Here is a 20,608-nt window from a genome sequence, read left to right as displayed (position 1 = left end):
GCACCAATTTTTCAGTCATTTGGAAGAAATCTTAGAAGTGGTTTGTCCAACTCAAGTTGAGCTTCACCATCCAAAAAGGTATGGGTACAAATTGTTCTGAGTTTTGACAAAATTTAGACTTGTGAACAAAATAAATGACTGCTGTTGTTTAAGCCATTAAGTTTTGGGGTGGGGTTTGTTATGCAGCATACATAATTGAAGCAGATGTTGGTGCTGGAAGTGATATGTTGTCATGGCATAACAAAAACCTGTGGCATTGACTTCAAAGTTGGATGGTTATCAGAAGTGGGAAGGGCAGTGAGGGGTCTGTTTGTGGAAACCTAAGAAAATTCAAGGAGTGTTATGATCAACCTCAATGGTTGAGGAAAATGTAAAAGATTTCATAATACTGTTGATGAAGGTTTAAAATAAGGAAAATATCATTAAAAGCTGGTAGAAAAATGGATTCTTGTTATATAATGACAGAAATTTGATAACACTGTCACCTGAAGAAATGTGAAAACATGAACACATCTTCTGAATTCAATTATCTAGCTAAGGAGATTTTTCCACGCAAAGTGTTAAAGATCCTGCCTGGCTTCCTCTAGCTGTTTATTATAAAATTAAACTGGAGAAAGATGAGCTAAGAAGGGAAATTTTGAGTTTTTGAGGAAAATTTAGAAGAAATACAAATGATTCAGGGTCTGTTCAAAAATAAAAATGTCTTATTCTCAGTCTCTTTAGATGACAAAATATTTTCAAATTAAAATATGGCTTCCACAAAAAGGTGGCAGATCTGTAAGACCCTTTGTTAAGACATTATGAAGATTTAAGGTAATGCCTTATAGAGCCTTTCAAACAGACAAAAGACTTTCTAAAGATGTTAAAGGCATGCTTCATAGACCTTCTCCATTAAGCAATCATTTTCTAAGAAAATTAAGGACATGGTCCCTCAGTAATCCATTGTAGAGAAGGGTTTCTCAAATAGATTTTTGTTTGTAGCTTTTGTGTAGTGGATTGAACCCCAATTAGTTTTATAGAAAATCTACACAAGTTTAAAGCTAAACATTTTGGAAGAAGTACTATTTTCTTTTTTTTTTTTAATGTCTTATTTATTTTTGAGAGCACGCAGGCCGGGGAGGAGCAGAGAGAGGGAGACAGAGGATCTGAACCAGGCTTTGTGCAATGTAGGGCTTGAACTCAATATCATGAGATCATGACTTGAGCTGAAGTCCAACACTCAACCGACTGAGCCACCCAGGTGCTCCTAGAAGTACTACCATCTTGAACTAAAATGGACAGTACAAAAGGGAGAGGCTTTTAGAGCACCAACATATGCCTTCTAATGGTAAAGAAGAGCTAAGAAAAAGATTCAGTTGTAAACTGTTTTACTATGGAAAAAGTAGAATGATTCAAAGGACAGGATCAAAAGCCCAGAGAGTGGAACTAAGCCACAGAGAATCATTCACAGGGAGCAGGACTGGGAACTGGCAACATGTGCCAGGAGAGTTGAACAATTGCTAGGGTCCAGACAGTGTTGCATTCATTTTCATCTTTTTTGAATGGAAATATCTACTGAGGCTATCTTATGTTCATTCCACCATTGTATGTTTGTTGTATGGGTGGTGGGGAAAATAACCTGTCTCTTTAGTTCACAGGTCTTCAGTTTGAAAGGACCTGTGCTTGAGAAACCTTATTTACAACTAGACCTGATATCTATAACATGATCCTGAATCTCAAGCCTGAGGCTGAGCCTGTAATGAAAGAAGACTTTTGGGAATGGGGGGTGTTGGGAAGATGTGAGTGTATTTAGCACATGGATAGAATAACAATTAGTTTGTGGCAATGAGCAGACTGTGGCAATTTTAAATACTGTCTCCAACTTATTTTGACACTCTTCTATGAAGAGATGGAGTATCTGGTTTTTTTTTGTTTTTTGTTTTTGTTTTTTGTGTTTTGTTTTTTTGCCTTAATCTGAGTCTGCTTGACAAATATTATATGGCACTGTGTCAGCTGCTAAACTTAGACCTCAAGAAACTGGCAGCTTGTGACCTGGGTGGCTCATCAGTTAAGCATCTGACTCTTGATGTCTGCTCAGGTCATGATCTCATGGTTTATGAGATCAGACCCCACACTGGGCTCTGCACTGACAGCTCAGAGCCTGCTTGGGATTATGATTCCCTCTCTGTCTCTCTCTCTCTCTCAAAATAAATAAATAAACATTAAAGAAAGAAAGAAAGAAAGAAAGAAAGAAAGAAAGAAAGAAAGAAAGAAAGAAAGAAAGAAAGAAAGAGGCATCTTCACTCTCCCCCTTGAAATGCTCGTGCTTGGAACACTGCACCATATTGTGAGGAAGCTCAAACAGCATGTGAAGAACCCCAAGAGGGAAAAAACTGAAACCCCAGGTTCACAAAATCTGAAAGTCAACTACACTTCTTCCTCTTCCTTACCACAAGTATTTATCAAAATTATTAATTTTATCATACATGCAAAAATGTATAAAATGCACATGTTTATATAGTAACTGTATCCACACCCCAACTTAAAAAGAAGATCAGAAATTTAGAGCATCCTATTTGCTCTCCACAATACATTCTATTCTTCCATTCTAAAGATCACTAAAATAAAGAACCAGCTTTTTTATACTTTATAAAGTATAATAATATAATATGCATATCTTTCAATGTTGCTGTAGGCAGCTGTATTTTATTTGTATTAAAATTTTGTAATAAAAACTTTTTGTACTCTGTTAATATTTGTTAATAATCTTTAGTTCCCGATTTGGGCCCCCAAGAAATCAGACTAGTAGTTGCCAGAGGTGGAGGGTAGATGGAAAAATTGAGTGAAGGTGGTCAAAAGTTACAAAATTCTAGTTATAAAATGAATAAGTCCTGTAAATGTACTGTATAGCATGATGACTATAGCTAACAATACTGCATTATATATTTGAACAGTTGCTAAGAGTAGATCTTAAAAATTCTTTTCACAAGAAATGTGTGACTAATGTGAGGTAATGGATGTGAACTATATTTATTGTGGTAATCATATCACAATATATACGTACATCATCAAATCACTATGTTCTACACCTAAAGCTAACACAATGTAATATGTTAATTAAATATCAATGAAACTGGAAAAAAATAAAAACAATTAATTTCCTGCCATCATTTTGGATTTTTTAGTTTCCTTTTGAATTGTTCTCATTGTTTGTTTTTATATTTTATGAAAAGTAATTAAGAGCTTTCTTTTATCTTATTGTAAATGATAATGTTAACATATTGCATATTAATTTTTTGCTTAGCATATGTATATATTTAACTCTTTTCATTGTTTTATGTGCACCTCAAACAGATTACAGCTGGATTTTTAATGCAATTTAATATTCTCTGGATTATAAAAGATCATTTTATTTCTGCATATTTATTAAAAATATATTTGATCTCATTTACTCAAAAAATGTCATTATTTCATATGGTGTTATACTGTATAACTATGTCAAAATTTACTTATGCTATTTATGGACTTTCGGGTTATTTCCTGTTTTTACAATTGCAAGCCGTATTATAGTGATCTTGCACATATTTTCTTCTGGATGTGCGTCTTTGGGAGTAAAAACACTAGATGATAAGATATGTGCGTGTTTAATTAACAAGGTAATTTTAATTTTTTTTGCAAAATGATACCAAATTAGGTTTCATTAGTAGTGTATTAGAGTCTGTTTCTCCTTCTCCTCACCAATATACATAATATAACACTTTTTAACTTTTGACAGTCCAGACAGTGAAATAGCATCTGGAATAATGGTATTGTGGTTTGAATGTGCATATTTTTGATTACCAAGGAGACTGAACAGCTTCTCCTGGGCCATCCTTGCTTTCTCTTAAGGGAAATGCCTTTTCACATCTTTTGTCCATTTCTTTTTCTATTTGGCTGTTGATCTTTTTCTTACTGATTTATAGGAATTTTTAATATTTTGTTAATTTGTTTTCCATCATGTATGTTCATCCTTTTCCAGTTTTTGCCTTGTATTTGTATTCACAGTATAGCATCCTGTGATGATCTAAAGTACTTATGTTAATGTATTTGAATATATTGTTCTTTTCCTTTAGTTTTAGTGTGTTTATTGTCTTATTTAAGAAATCTTGTACCACTCCAAAAATGTGAAGAAATTCTTCTGTATCTTCTTTTAAAACTTTTATAGATTAGCTTTTTATGTTACATCTTTAATTCACTTGGAATTGATTCTTATGTAGTGTGATGTAGGAATTTTTTTTCTAGTAGGCATAATCAATGATTTACCAATGATTCAGTAAATACTAAGTCTTTATTTAGTGCTCCAAACTTTCGCAGGGATATTTATCCCACCTTTACATTCAGAAATATTAATCCCAGGGCGCCTGGGTGGCTCAGTTGGTTAAGCGACTCACTTCGGCTCAGGTCATGGTCTCACCGTTCGTGGGTTCAAGCCCTGTGTGCTGACAGCTCAGAGCCTGGAGCCTGCTTCAGATGCTGTGTCTCCCTCTCTCTCTGCCCCTCCCCTGCTCACACTCTGTCTCTCTGTCTCTCAAAAATAAATAAATGTTAAAAAAAAAAAAAAGAGAAATACTTAAGCCAACTTAACTATGAATTAAATTTTCATAGGTGCATGAATATAGTCCTGGATTATTTAATTTGGTCATTGTTTAATTGACTGTGCACTGCTCTCAAACTGTCTTAATATAACTTTATGATATCTTGATATTTCATAGGGAACACCCCCGACCTCAAACTTTTTTCCTCTTAGAAATGTCTGGTTTATTATTGTTGCATTGCTCTTCCACGTAAGTTTTGGAAGCATCTTATAGAGAATATGTAAGAAAAAAAAATCTTGTTGAGATTTTGACTGCAAGCCTATTTAATATAAAGAAAATTTTAGCAGATTTTATATGTTTCTGCCTATATAAATGCCATATCTCTTGCTTTATTTAGATGTTCTGTTTTCTTTTAATAAAATTTTACAATATTCTCTACAAAGAGCTTGTCCATCTTTTGTATATTAGTTTGAAATATTTTATATATTTATTGATAATGTAAATGCTACCTTTTTACAATAAAATTTCAAATGAAGAACAACAATAAAAGTTCTCAATCATTAGTATAAAACTCAATTTTGATGCTGTGAATACACCCAGGTAACCAACAAATAGGTATTAAAATAGAATACCATCAGAACCCCAGAAGACTCCTGCACTCCCCAAGAAGTACCACTCTCCTGTCTAATTCATAAATTAGTTTACTTGTTGTTTTGTTTTGTTGTTTTTGTTTTTGTTTCTGAGAGAGCAAGAAAGAGCACGCACACAAACACATGGAAAGTGCAGAAGGACAATGAGAGAGAGAATCCCAAGCAGGCTCCTGGCTGAGCAAGCTGAGGGTCCGTTCCATGACTCTGGGATCATGACCTGAGCTGAGATCAAGCGTTGGATGCTCAACTGACTGAGCCACCCAGGCACCCCTTGTTGTTCTTTGTAACTGTATTTCAAAATAATTATAGAATATGTGACTGGATTCTTCAACTCAGCGTTATATTTGTGAAATCCATCAGTGTAGCATTAGCTTATTCAATTTTCATTGTCATGTGATACTATACTGCAGTAATATTCCACCACTTACTCTCTTATTCTAATACTGATGTATAGTTTTGAGTTTTTGGCTATTAGTCATAGTATGGTTATGAACATTTTTTATACATCCTGGTACACATATATTCATATTTCTATTGGTATATACCTTTTAGATCTAGAATTTTATTTTACCCTATTTACAAGCTAGTAAGTTAGTTTCATGAATGCTGGCAGAAGACACAAGACCCCTAGCTTAGAGACAAAAACATGTACTACTCATGGCACACTAAACAGCACGAGTATCAATATATTTGTGCCAGCTTCCCTCTCCTGCCCCAAGACTCATGGGGATGAAGCAGCAATCAAGATGGAGCCTATACACATGAGTACGATGTTAAACAGGACTGGTTATAACAAGCATCTTTTTCTTCTAGATCAGGCAGCAAGCTTCCAAAATGTTATCATTAAATATAAAATTTATTCTCTTTATTATTTGTTATTGTTGCAGTTAGTATTGTCACAGTACATTTTAAATATAACATTGCACACAGATTTTAAGTGTGAGGAGTGAGGAGTTTTGATAAATGTATACAGACTGAAGTAAGTCCCATGGCAGACATGATTCTATGATGGCCTCATCATAGAATTCCCAAGTCCCTAAGACATGCACACTACATACTCTCCTCCTTTTGAGTGTAGATAAGACCTTTGAATATGATATCACTCCCTTGATTATATTGTGTTATATAGCAAGAGAGATTTTGCAGATATTAACATTCCTAGTCAGCTCACTTTGATCAAAAAGGAGATTATTCTGGATGGGACTAACCTAATCAGGCAGCCATAAAAGAATCAAGCAGCAGCAGCAACGACACACTTCTTCTCCTCCATAAGAAAATAATCGAGCATGTTGTAAACTGCCTGTGGAGGAGAACCCAAATTTTAGGCACTGAGAGTGACTTCTAGCTGGAAGTCAGTGAGACACAGAGAACTTAGTTCTACAGGGGCAAGAAACTGAATTCTTTCCACAATCACAGGAACTTGCAAGAGGACTCGGGGCTTCACATGAGATCTCAGCCCCAGATACATCATGACTTCAGTCTTGTGGGACCCAGAACAGAGGACCCAGTTACGTCATGGCCAGAATTCTGACCTACAGAAACTATAAGATAATAAATGTTGCTTAAGCCACTAAGTTTATGGTAACTTGCTATGCAGCAACAGAAGACTATTACATTCCCTCATCCTAGAGGCTGTTCTGATTTCAATCACCATATCTTACTTTTGCCTTCCCTAGAATTTCATAAAAATTATAAATAATTATGTGTGTGGATGTGTGTGGCATCTTTTGTTCATGTTTTTGTGTGCATCAGTAGTTTGTATTTTTTATGGCTAAGTATTTTATATTATTTATGTTAATATATAAAATTATATTATTTGTTGCTAAGTATTTTATTATTATATAATGTAGTTCAATTTGATTATTCACCTGGTTTTGGATGTTTGAGTAGTTTTTAGCTTGGGGATAATATGAATAAAGCTGCTATTTTTAACATTCTTGGCCACAAATCTTATTTGGATATATGTTTCATTTCTTTGGAATACGTACCTAGAGTAGAATTGTTGAGTCATAAGGCAAGTGGATGTGTATAAGATGTTGCCAAATTGTTTTCCAAAGGATTATATTATTTTTCACTCCCACCAACAATGCATAATCATGCCAATTTCTCTACCTCTTGCCAACACTTATTATTGCCAGTCTTTTTAATAGACTATGGAGTCAGACTGCCAAAATTTGAATCCTGGCATTGATGCTTAGCGTACGACCTTGAGCAAGCAATTCTCTGTGCCTCAGTCTTATTATTTGTAAATTGAGAATAATATTAGTACCTGATCCATAGGGTTGTTTTGATGAATAAATGAATTTATGTATATAAAGTCCTTAGAATTGTGCTTGTCATCTAAAATTACACAAATAAAAGTTATCATTTAAAATTTTTGCACTTGTATTCATGAAAAATACAGCTCTATAATTTTCCTTACTCCTACTCTCTTTTGGAGGTTTTCTGACTCCAAAATTATCATTCACATATCTTACTTTTTCTATTCTTTTGTAAATTTAACAAATCATTAGAGCATATTTTATCATTGATAAAACTCAACAATAAAACTGTGTGAGAATGGTGTTTGATTTGGAAAGATTTTTAACTCATTCTATTTCTTTGTTATGTGAAAACTCTAATTTCCCACCTCTTGTGTAATATCAGCAAACTATATTTTTACCCAAAGTTATCAATTTTATCAAACTACTCATATTTATCTCCTATTTTTTCCAATAATCCTTTAATTTTTTTGTTGCATTTATAAGTGTGAACTCAATTGTTTTCTAATAATGCTTGTGTGTGTTTTTTTAATTAGTCTTGCTATCATTTTGGCTGACCTTAATGTTTTCAAAGACTCAGCTCTTAACTTTGTTGAGATGTCACATTGTATGTTAATTTTCCTTATCATTTATTTGTACTCTTATCATTTGCTTTTTTTATGTCCTTGGCAAGATAACTCTTTTCTCTTTTTAACTTTTTAATTTGGATGTTTTACTCTTTAGTTCTCAGCACTTCTCTTAAAAATGTCAGCATTTAAGTCTAAATTTACATTTCCTTCTATGCACACCGTTGCTGCATACCAAAGGTTTATGCTTTGATAAAAAGAGTTTTCATCAAAACTTAGTAGTATTAAAATATTGCTAAATATTTACTCATTTCCACAATTACTTACTCTTTAATATGTGTTACACATACATGGGTTTTTTAAAATTCCAATATAGGCATCCATTCTGGTCATCTTTTTGCTCTTGAATTTTATCAAATGATTTTCTGCATTTTTTGAGAAAATAGTATTTCTAGTCTCTTTATTTGATAATACGGTGAGTTTCATTGGTAGTTGTCAAATTCTGAAACATTTATAGAGATTGATTTACTACCAAAGTTATGTTCAATTTTCCTAAATATAACATATGTGTTTGAGAGAAAATGTGCACCTTTATTTACTGAGTACAATATTTTATATGTCTGTTGGCTAAGCTTGCTAATCAAACTCTTCAAAATCATATATCCTTAGTGATATTTTTATTGGCTTGGTCTATTGATTACTAAACATTAGTTATCTTATTCCCCTGTCATAAATTATGATTAAATATAGTACTAAAACAATAGTTATGAAAATTAATAATTTTGTCAAGTTCAGCTTCTAACTTAGACTTTTTTCATGTTTTGAGACTATTTCATTAGTTGTATACAATTAGATCTCTCTGGCAGTGAATCCATTATCAATACATGGTGATCTTTGTCATTGGTAAAAGTTGTGCATTTTATTTCTGTGATTTGTGTAATACATCATCTTCTTTTGGTTAGTGTTTGTCTCTTGTAAGTTTTTAATATTTTTCTTCAATAATTGAGTATTTTTATACTTTAAGGATCTCTTTAGTAAAGATCTCTTAGCTAAATTTAAAAAATTCAATTTGACCATCTTTGTCTTTTAAGTGAAGAGTTTAGTCCATTTATATGGTTATAACATTTTTTATTTCTATCCTCTTTGTGCTTTTCATTTTGTCTTTCCATAATTGAAGAAGTTTCTCTTTGAACATATCAGTTTTCTATATTCATTATCTCTTTGTAGACAATGAATACATCATTCTGAGCTTTTTGAATAACTTTTAAATTTTCATCCAATTCCTCAAATCTCTCTTCAGCTGAGTTGAATATGGAGCTTAACTATCCATTAGGTTTAAAACTGATTGTTTTTGTTATTCATAGGAGCTCCTTCTCTCTCTCTCTCTCTCTTTTAAGTTATTTACCCATTTGAGAGTACAAGCAGGGGAGGGGCAGAGAGAGAGAGAGAGAGAGAGAGAGAGAGAGAGAGAGAATCCCAAGCAGGCTCTGCACTGTCAGCTCAGAGCCCAATGTGGGGCTCAATCCCACCAACTGTGAGATCAGCCACCTGAGCCAAAATCTAGAGTTGCTACTCAACCAACTGAGCCCCAGGTGAGCTCTTTCTGATTTTTGTTTTCAAATTTTCTTTGTAAGTTTTATATATTCTCTTGTTCCTTGTTTATATACTTAATCTTCTTATATTAAAATGTATTAATATTTAGTTTTTGCTGTCTCAATTTAAATATCATTGTGGGTTTGATGCTACCTCCTGTTGTTTTTGCTGACTCTTACATATGGAGTCATGTTTTCTTGTTTTGTTTTATAACTTTTAACTCTGAATTCATATTCCTTGGAGCTTTTTGTTTATAGAACTGTGAGGCCTGGCCTAAGGTGCATTCTCTAAAGGGGGATTGAGTTTGTTTATGCTTATTCCTGGGAGCACCACTAATCTGGATTCACGTTACATGAGCTGGCATGAATTTGTGCTACAGCCTCACATGATGGAAAGATTGTGTTGTGACATCTCAAGGGAGAATTTTTATATTCTTCTAGTAACAAGATCAAGGGAAGAAATATTCCTTGTTGGCCCCTTCACCTGGGCACCCTGACACTGAGCATATAACCCTTTGAGGCCCCAGCTGTATGTAGGGGAGTTCTGATAGACTCCATATTTTTTTCTGGCTCTAGAATGTATGTGTGTTTCTCACACATGCTGTAGCCATTGAAACTAAAACTCAAGGTCACTAGGGTTTGGCAGATATCATCAGAGTGGCTTAGACACTGGCTTACTTCCCAGAGTTTCTGCTTTAACTCACTTTTTGGCATCTATTGATTCCAACCTTTTTTGCCACTTCAGTTGTATACTAAGTTTTGATCTTTAAAAATTGTTTTTAAAATTTTTGTTCAGATAATTAGTTATCTTCTGCAGCTGGATTTTTCAGAGTGTCCAGTTTGCCAGAGTACTAGAAATATAAAACATTAATTTTTTAATACTTGTAGAATCTATCTCTTTTCTCTGTCTCATTTACAGCATCCTAAGGCCCTCATCTAGATTCTCATCTCGGTTCTGGTTTCACTCACTTCCACATGTGGTCAAATTTTTATAGGGTTCTCCTTGAGTTGCACAAAATCCAAATTCCTTGGAGGGACAGAGAAGGAATGGTCAATAATATGTGACTAAAACTAACGTGTGTGCTATAAGGAAATAGAGCCAATTAAAAAATGGATTACCAATAGTGTATTTTGCAGGATCTAGGGCCATGGAATTTTTTTTATCTCAGTTCTGAGTCTAAAAGTATAGATTTCTACTTTGCATCTGGGGGAAAAAAATCAAATTTTCCAAGTTCAACACTTGTATTTCAAAGCACATGAAATTATTTGCTTAGTCTAAAAAGATCTTTGACAGCAAGTTTCAAGTACTTAAGAATGCATAAGCCTTCTTGTCCATGAATAGAATGAACAGAGAGATGGATATATGCCTTGTTATGAAAGTCTTCCTGAATGATAATTCCATTGCAGATGGATAATGATATGTTGCCTCTCCTTGCCATTATTGAGCATTAGGTTGTTATTAACACTTTGTTTCATTTTCTATTACCTACAAAATGGATATGTAGACAAAAGTAGGTTCTTCTTTCCATAATAAACTTTTAAAGCTTTTTAAAATCAGTATCTAACATATTATGATTTTTAAATTATGATTTAAAAGCATGTGATCAGTTCCTTCACTCAATTAATTTAATACTAATTTTAAGCCCTCCAATCTTGAATGATAATTAGAGTTCGAGGAAATAATGAATCAGATAATACACTATGTTATTTTCATTTTTTTCTGCAGTATGCAAGACACACTCACACATATACACACACATCTTTATCAATGATCCGATCGAAAAGCACCTTAAGTTCTTGGACAGAAGGGGCAGGTTTTGCTGATGATATATCAATACATCTAATATACTGGCAAAATTTCATTTAGTAAAGATCTTTAGACAGTGGAAAGCAAATTTCACAAGGAATATTACCGTGGTTATAAACAGATTAAGAAACACAGCTGTTAAAGAAACTGTGGATATAGATACTTCAGAGAAACACCCTGTCGTCAATAATTCCTTGCCAAAAGCCTGGAATGGATCGTACCAAACTTAGGTCAGATGAAAACGATTTCCAAGGTAAGGGGTGTGCTAAGGTTAGATGTCTAACCCCATAACCTATATCTGCAGTTTGTTAAGTATCTTCATACCTTTATTTGTAGTTTTCTTATAACTCACTTACACTTATAACCCGGCACTTTAACTCAAAATATCAGGGCCTTGCTGATTTTGTTGTCTTCCTAATAATTGTTCCCTGTTCCACAGTCATCAAATGAAACATATCTTATAGTACTGTCCACTTCTAGATCAGCACCATCCAATAGAAATATAAGACAAGCTGGAAGTGCAAACCACATGTTATTAAAAAAATTTCTAGTACCACATTTTTAAAAAAGGAAAATAAATGGGAAATTAATTTTAATAATGTACTGTATTTAATACCCAATATCCAAAATAGTATGTCAAATGTAATCAATTCTAAAATTATTATTCGGTTTTTTTATATTCTTTTCTCATATGAGGCCTCTAAAATTCTCTGTGTATTTTATACATCCAGCACATTTAATTTGGGTTAGCTCCATTTCAAGTACGTAAGTGACAGTACAGTTCTAGACAATTTTTTAAAGGAACATATGGCACAGGCTTTATGAACTCAAGCTCAGTTGTCTTTATACCACCCTATGATAATGGAAGGTTGAGAATACACTAAACTTTCATTTTTAATCCCAGGAAGTTGAAATATCTACCTGTGTATTTAGCAAATATGTATTCTTTGATGACATTATGCTTTATAATATACTTGGTGCTAACTTTATTTTTTCATACTTTATTTTTTTTTTTACTTTTTAAATTTTTTTAACTTTATTTTTTATTTTTTAAAATTTACATCCAAATTAGTTAGCATATAGTGCAACAATGATTTCAGGAGGAGATTCCTTAGTGCCCCTTACCCATTTAGCCCATCCCTCCTCCCACAACCCCTCCAGCAACCCTCAGTTTGTTCTTCATATTTATGAGTCTCTTCTGTTTTGTCCCCATCCCTGTTTTTATATTATTTTTGTTTCCCTACCCTTATGTTCATCTGTTTTGTCTCTTAAAGTCCTCATATGAGTGAAGTCATATGATTTTTGTCTTTCTCTAATTTCACTTAGCATAACACCCTCCAGTTCCATCCACGTAGTTGCCAATGGCAAGATTTCATTCTTTTTGATTGCTGAGTAATACTTCATTGTATATATATACCACATCTTCTTTATCCATTCATCCATCAATGGACATTTGGGCTCTTTCCATACTTTGGCTATTGTTGATAGTGCTGCTATAAACATGGGGGTGCATGTGTCCCTTCAAAACAGCACACCTGTATCCCTTGGATAAATGCCTAGTAGTGCAATTGCTGGGTCGTAGGGTAGTTCTATTTTTAGTTTTTTGAGGAACCTCCATACTGTTTTCCAGAGTGGCTGCACCAGCTTGCATTCCCACCAGCAATGCAAAAGAGATCCTCTTTCTCTGCATCCTTGCCAACATCTCTTGTTGCCTGAGTTGTTAATGTTAGCCATTCTGACAGGTGTAAGGTGGTATCTTATTGTGATCTTGATTTGCATTTCCCTGATGATGAGTGATGTTGAGCATTTTTTCATGTGTCGGTTGGCCATCTGGATGTCTTCTTTGGAGAAGTGTCTATCCATGTCTTTTGCCCATTTCTTCACTGGATTATTATTATTATTATTTTTTTTTTTTTTTGGTGTTGAGTTTGATAAGTTCTTTGTAGATTTTGGATACTAACCCTTTATCTGTTATGTCATTTGCAAATATCTTCTCCCATTTTGTCAGTTGCCTTTTAGTTTTTCTGACTGTTTCCTTCACTGTGCAGAAGCTTTTTATTTTGATGAGGTCCCAGTAGTTCATTTTTGCTTTTGTTTTCCTTGCCTCTGGACACATGTTGAGTAAGAAGTTGCTGTGGGCAAGATCAAAGAGGTTTTTGCCTGTTTTCTCCTTGAGAAAACTAATCTTTGACAAAGCAGGAAAGAATATCCAATGGAATAAAGATGGTCTCTTTAGCAAGTGGTGCTGGGAAAATTGGACAGCGACATGCAGAAGAATGAACCTGGACCACTTTCTTACACCATACACAAAAATAAACTCAAAATGGGTGGTAACTTTCATGTCACAAAAAGTTTTCATGCTCATGGAGCTTGTATGATCATTAAAAGGATGTACACATAGGGGCTTCTGGGTGGCTCAGTCAGTTAAGTGGTCCGACATGAACAACGCAGTTCATGGGTTTGAGTCCCATGGTGGGCTCTGTGCTCAGAGCCTGGAGCCTGCTTCAGATTCTGTCTTCCTCTCTCTCTGCATCCCATCCCCCACCCCACTCATGCTTTGTCTCTCTCTCTCAGAAAAAAATAAATATTAAAATTAAAAAAAAAATTTTAAAGGACAAATAAACAATTGTCATGCATTTTGTGCTAGAAACTCTTCTAAGTGCTCCCTATATATTATCTCCAGCATGTATCAGGTAGGTAAAACTCTTCTCCCTAATTTACAGATGAGAAAATTGTAGTCAACTAGCTCCTTGCTCTAATGCCCTGTCTTCATAGCTCTTTTCCCCAAACTGAAGATATTCTCACCTAAAAAATCCTGGGGCAATAATTGTCAACTTTGGTAGCACATTAGAACTTTTAGGGAACCTCTCTCAGAAATTCTGATTTGGTTGGTCTGACTTTTTTTGGTTTTTGTTTATTTGTTTTTGTTTTGTTTTGTTTTAAACTACCTGGGTGGTTCTAATATGCTGCCAGGATTATTTTAGGAGAAATTCAAGGAGCTTTAATTCCATGGTCATGGGAAACAGCTGTAACTCACCGTTAATAGTAAACTCTTTCTCACCTTTACTCATAATAGATTAAGCTTTGTCTTTGTCCCTGATATCAAGTCTGAAGATTTTTGCCTAAATTCATTTTATCATCTTCTGCTCACCTAAGAGACCAAAAAATCACTTAGCTCTTTGCTAAGCTTTCTGTTCAGTCGAGTTCTTCTCTAAACCTCTACCCCAAAACAGGACTAAGTCTGCATTTCTAACAATATCCAGAAGTTGCTAATGTTTACCCAGGAACCACACTTTGAGAACAATTGCTCTGTGGAATGTTGTACTGGATTCCTCCCAAATACCTTTGGGAGGTACTCTAGCTGCCTCTTCCTAAATACATCATGGTGCTTGCCCCACTCTGGAATATGTCCATCTAACTCCCAGCATCTGCTGATCTACCCCATCTTATGTACTTTGTATTTATTTTAAGTATTTTAAATTTTATTGTTTATTTTTGAGAGAGAGAGAGAGAGAAAGCTCGATTGGGGGAAGGGCAGAGAGAAAGTGGGAGACAGAGAATCCAAAGCAGGCTCCAGGCTCTGAACTGCCAGCACAGAGTCCGATGCGTGGCTCGAACTCACCAACTGTGAGATCATGACCTGAGCTGAAGTCAGACGCTCAACCAACCGAGCCACCCAGGCACCCCTGTATTTCTGTATCTAGTTCTGTGATGAGATATACTTGCACTTTTGCAAATACAACAGTACGAGCTTTTCAGCAACTAGATCAATGATGCTATTGTAGATTCCACACAAACCCCATTCATCTATGAGCACTGCATGTGAAGAATGTTAAAATTGGAACTTTTATTGACCTAGAAATTTCATAGTCCTTTATGAAGCACTGAAGGTATAATGTTATGTCTTTAAGATGGCATATCTGATTATGAGAACAGCAGAGGATGAACAAGAAGAAATACTTTAGGGAGAGGAGAACATATCTAAATTACAAAAAGGAAATATAAAATCAGATCTTCTTAGATCAACTCTGTAGTATACTGCTGCTTATTTATGCCTGCTTCCAAAAAAAAAAAAGAGCATCAGTCCTCTTGAGGTCAATCAGTTTCTATTTTGTCTTACTTGGTCATCTTGTGAGTTATAGGTGGCCCTTGATGTTCTGTACTTTGTATTCTAGTTTAGCCTCTCCTTCTTTATCCTTTGTGGACAGTTCATTCAACCATCATTCCAACTCTCGAACTGTTTATCTTCCTCTATGATATATGATAGATGTTAGCTAAATACTTGAATTCTCAGCTTCCCTTCCCACAAGAAGTGACATAATTCTGTGGCATATTCCCGATCAGGGAGGTACAAGCACAAGTCTCTTAGGAAGGCTTTCTTCAAAACTTCACAAGAAGAAGACTTCCACCTTTATATTTTGCCCTTTGCCTATCCTCCTTCTCTCCACTGGCACCCAAACATATCTCATAAATTCAATAGCAATCTTGCAACCAAAAAATGGCAGGAAGGCAGAAAGATCCTAGGTCTTTGCTGAGATATTTGAGCAATCAAACCCATCATACAACTGACCTTTTTGTTACATCAGAGTGATAATCCCAATTTTATTCATCCCATTTTCCATCAAGTTTTTTGTAAAAGTGAAATCAATCCTACTTGATACATATATTGAACTCTTGAACTACCCTTCAAACTATTAAGTTACTACTTCTTTAAACAATACCTCATTAATGATGACTTTGAGCTCTCACCTGCTGGTACTGCCAGCCATATCTCACCACTGGAGTAAAAGGCCAAACCTCCTCACCAGGCTACAGGAATATTTGCAGGTAGGAGCTTAGGGAAATTATTTTTTCCCTATCATACATGGTTCTAACAATCAATATCTGCAACATGAAGAAGGGACCCTGGAAACTCACAAATATTGGGAAACTATAGTTTGCTTGCTCATGATTGACTACATTTTTTTGGTCAATTCACAACCATCTCTGTCTCCTCACTTATATGCTGTTCCCATTTTTGGTGTGTGAAGCAAGAGTCTGCTGCATTTCCAATAGATAGCTAGAAGTGAGTGTTTCATCCAATCAGTCACCTGTGCGCATTGGTCACAGCTGTTCCTTGACTGCTATGGTGAAAAGAGACACTTCCTACTCTACTCTTAGTTCAGGAACTAACATGGTCTCCTTCAGAGTTTTGAGCTTGAGCACTGCCCAGGACTGTACTCTGGTCCTTCCAGAGGACTCTGGACACATGTGAGTCATTTAGAAGAGGTCACCAGAATAAAAGGAAGACCACCTCTTGACCTAGAGTTCCTTTAATCCATTTTCTGGTTATCCTTCCCAAAGTCTTCCTTGAGTCACAGAGGAATAAATATTGCCCCTGGCCATTGAATAGGCAGAGACTAGATCTTTCTAAACCTACCAGCGTAACCAAGGCAAAGACAGCTGGAAGCACATAAACTTGCTGGTTAAGTTATTGTTAACCAAGAAGGGCTTAGCATACTAAGGGGGAAAAGTGCTGTGTTCAACATTTTAAAACGTTTTACGTCCCTGTAGCAGTGGGATACAGTACTTTAGCTTGAGATTAGTTTCACATAAATTTGCCAAGATAAAGAACCTTTGTGGAATGCTTCTTCCCTAGCTGCTTTATGATTAGCAATGCAACAGTCATAGGACCACATCTTGTGGTCTCCTACTTGCTAAACAGTTTCACTATGTCAGAATTTCACATTAAATTAAAAATGACATGAAAATGCATTTTAGTTTATGATGATGGGGACTCTTAAAGTCTCACACACTGAACAATTCTGAAATATCTGATGACTTACTCTTTTCATAATTTTGTTACTGCATTTTAGCATTCTGAGCTTAAAAAACACAAATTATTTTTAGCATTCGTATCACCCGTTTCTTAACGGAAAAAAACCCATGCTTTTTCTAAAAAGTACTACAAAGTTAACTAGACACAAACATATTTCCAGTGGTTATCCAGTCCATATAGAAAAAAACATTCCAGTGGAAGCAAATCACTTCTGGTAGCATTCTTTACATTTTTGATTCCTTGCATTATTCCTATAACCTCAATGGTTTCATTAATATGTCTGAATGAGGCCTTGGCAGCAAAGCCCTGAGAATGATGAACAAAATAGGTTAATTAGAAGCCTTCTAACTTTTCTTAACTTATAAATTCTCATGAATAAAAGAAGTGAAACATAAGTCTCAGAATGCAAGAAGAAAAATGGCATTATTTTTATACTCCCAGATGAATAAACTACAGTAAGAAAAAATATCATTTATGAAAAATCTTATAGCAATAGCAGGCATTTTTTCAAGATTGGCCCCATGCCATCTTTCTCACTGAGAGTCTACTCCCTATGGCTACCACAGCATCAGCATTTTTATGTAACATTCTCTTCTCCCCTCTTTTTCCCTATAGTTGTGAACTTCTGTCTTCTAGTCCTTCTTTCCCTGTGTTTGGACAGGAAGAGGATGATTTTGTGATCACAGTGATCTATAGTTGTCTTTCAATTATCATCATTGGCATTTTCCACTTCCCAGATTACCTCTGGCACTCTCTGAGCAAGTTTCTCCCACTGTGCAGCATGCTCCCAGGATAAATCCCCTGCCATCAGTTGCTGTGTGGGCAGGAAATGCAAACTAATTTTAACCTTAGCTTAACCAAAGCAGTATCAGAATCTTAAAACCACAGAAAAGAAATCACACAGGAGAGGTGAAAAGCAATTAGGAATGATGGAGAAGTGTGGGCCTATCTGGTAGTGGGGGTTATCCTAAGCTGATTTTCTCAATGAGTACCAATAATTGAGAACAGAGTCTATAGCTTTGCATATTTATTATTCTAAAGCACATGTCAGACAGACAATATTTATCTGGGTCAGTGAGCTCAGTTGGTGTGGAGCTAATAAGGCCAAAAGCATGGACTCTTTCCCCATAGAAACCAGGAAAATTGACTCAGAGAGAAAAACAAACTTATTCTACATTCACAAGTTGTACCCCAAAACCTGGCCAGACATCTCACAAATGCATGCTGTGGATAACAAGTGGGGTGGGTGAGAGAGACTATGCTAACTCATAATAAGTCCAATGAAAGTGTTCCAGAGTTGCCTCCAAGTGGAGGTCCTTCAGGAAGCAAATTAGGAATGTAATTTATTAAGAGGGTTGGCATTCATATGTCAGATAAAATAGGCATATAGATGCAGGTCACTGCCACTTGCCACAAAAAAAATTGTTAAGATAATTTTATCTATGTTGATGTATGCATTGTTTTAGAGAATTCATAATGAGTTTTTGGTGGTCTCCACTATTTTCAGGGTTCATCTCTTATAGGCAACTCTGCCTCTTGGCCACATGGGAAGACACTATGAAAATATCTACTTTGGAATCAGAGCCTGCTTCATTTCCTTCTTGCATGGCCCTGGATAAATTATACTCTCTAAATTGTTTCCTCATATGCAAGAGAGCAGTTGGGAGGATTCAGTGAGATGAAGTATGTAAAGCTATTAATTTAGTGCCTAGGACATAGTAAACTCTTCACTAACAGTTATTTGGGTTATTATTACAACATGAGATAGCATATGACAAGTGGCTGGTGTAATGTCAGGTTCATAACAGGGAAATCAACAAAGATTAGTTCCCATTCTTCTTCCCTTGACAGTTTCTCTGATTTTTCTGTAGGTTTCTCTCTTCTTTTTCCTTGCAGGTCACTCTCTCTCCCTGTCCAAAGCCTTCCTACTTTTATGATTTCACAGAACACCTGCTTAAGAATCTTGGCATCTCTAGCCTGAGGTGTGCTTCATCCTTTACACTTCATTTGTGCATTGACTGTGTCTCAAGGTCTTTTCCTCAGAGCAGCCATCTTGTTACTTAACCTTCTTCTAGCATTCACTCATTGGAAGATTTATAGATCCATTCAAAAACAAAACAAAACAAAACACGTCTATTAGTAGTGTTGTTCGGGAGGCCAGATATGAGGGATATATTTGGAAAGTATAGGCCACTTCACTTCCAGGTTAAAAATTTGCCTCTCTATATACTTTTATCTGTCTAAGAACTAGTTTCAACCTACCTGATTTAATGTTTTTTTTCTTTTTTTCCTCCTCAAAATGAAACTGAAAGTAAGCTTAATGAAAATAAACTGGTGGGCATGGGAGAAATGTACAATGAACCTTAACTCTGGTCTCACATGTTATGTTTCTCAAAGTTTAGTGTTTGCATAGGAACTTTGATGCTGTTTCCATATTTCAGTGATATAAGTGGTAGAAATAGCTGGACTTGATTTTATCCTTGTGTAGTTCACCTTCCAAGAAAAAAAAAAATCTCATTTGCCTCCCTTTGATACTGTGAAATAGAGAGTACAAGAGATCACTTCAACTCTACCATGGGAAACGGGTTCCTTTTTAATATTTAAGAAAGTACATCTGTGGGTACAGCCAAAGGCCTTCAAAAGAAATTCTGCCAAAGCAGTCGATGATTCAAGAAAACCTTGTCTGATTTCTCTTGGTTCACTCCCAACCAGCTCTGAGACCAGAGTGAGCAACCCTCACTCTTTTTCTTCTTTTTCCATTATGTGCCATAATAAGATTTTATCCCTTCTGCTGTTAATTCAATTATTGATCTCAGTTTGTCTGTAATCGTGATTTTTCTACACATTCCAGATTTTGATGACCATTCATGTCCTTGTAGATATATCTGACCTGCATCTGTATTTTTCTTAGTTTTGAAATTTGTTGGTAGGATTCACAAAGAGACAAGATGTTATATGTAAGGATGTCTATATGGAAGGCCCAAAAGAACAAAGATCAAAAAGATGCATTCTTCTAAAGCAGAATCCTTACAGAATAAATTCTGAAAACTCCCATATTTCTCTGATCCCACTCTTGGGTAGATTATCCAATCTGATCTAAAACAGTTTATTCCTCACCTGTTCCAAATTTGTAATGTTGTCCTCTAAGGAAAGCATAACTCCCAAGAGTTTTTCCTCTGACATCTTTCAAAGAATTATGAAAACTGAGGGTTGGAACATTGGGGGGGAGGCTGTCTTTAGTGTGGGTTATGAGGCTGATGGTTGGTCTACATCTTATGAGGACATGCTCTAATACTTTCTTGCTACTCTGTGAGAAGAGTGAAAGACATATGGTCAAGTTTATGCATTCATTAGACTATTG

At 35.3% G+C, this 20,608-nt stretch overlaps 1 protein-coding gene across 4 annotated transcripts in view; it reads right to left on the bottom strand.

Moving 5' to 3' along the window:
• Positions 1 to 20,608, bottom strand: part of IQCM (IQ motif containing M) — a 662,550-nt gene that overhangs the window by 84,828 nt on the left and 557,114 nt on the right. The window contains exon 14 of one of the 4 annotated variants that reach the window (XM_042935333.1): positions 6,412 to 6,503. The exons of the other annotated variants lie outside the window; for them this stretch is intronic. Within the exon in view, the coding sequence (XP_042791267.1) occupies positions 6,412 to 6,503 (92 nt within the window). Of the gene's footprint in view, positions 1 to 6,411; positions 6,504 to 20,608 lie in introns of those variants that run through there. 4 annotated transcript variants of the gene reach the window in all.

Source organism: Panthera leo, chromosome B1, assembly GCF_018350215.1.
Source record: "Panthera leo isolate Ple1 chromosome B1, P.leo_Ple1_pat1.1, whole genome shotgun sequence".
NCBI classification, from domain to species: Eukaryota; Metazoa; Chordata; class Mammalia; order Carnivora; family Felidae; genus Panthera; species Panthera leo.
The sequence above is the reverse complement of the archived record's forward strand: the minus strand, read 5'-3'. Positions and strand labels throughout refer to the sequence as shown.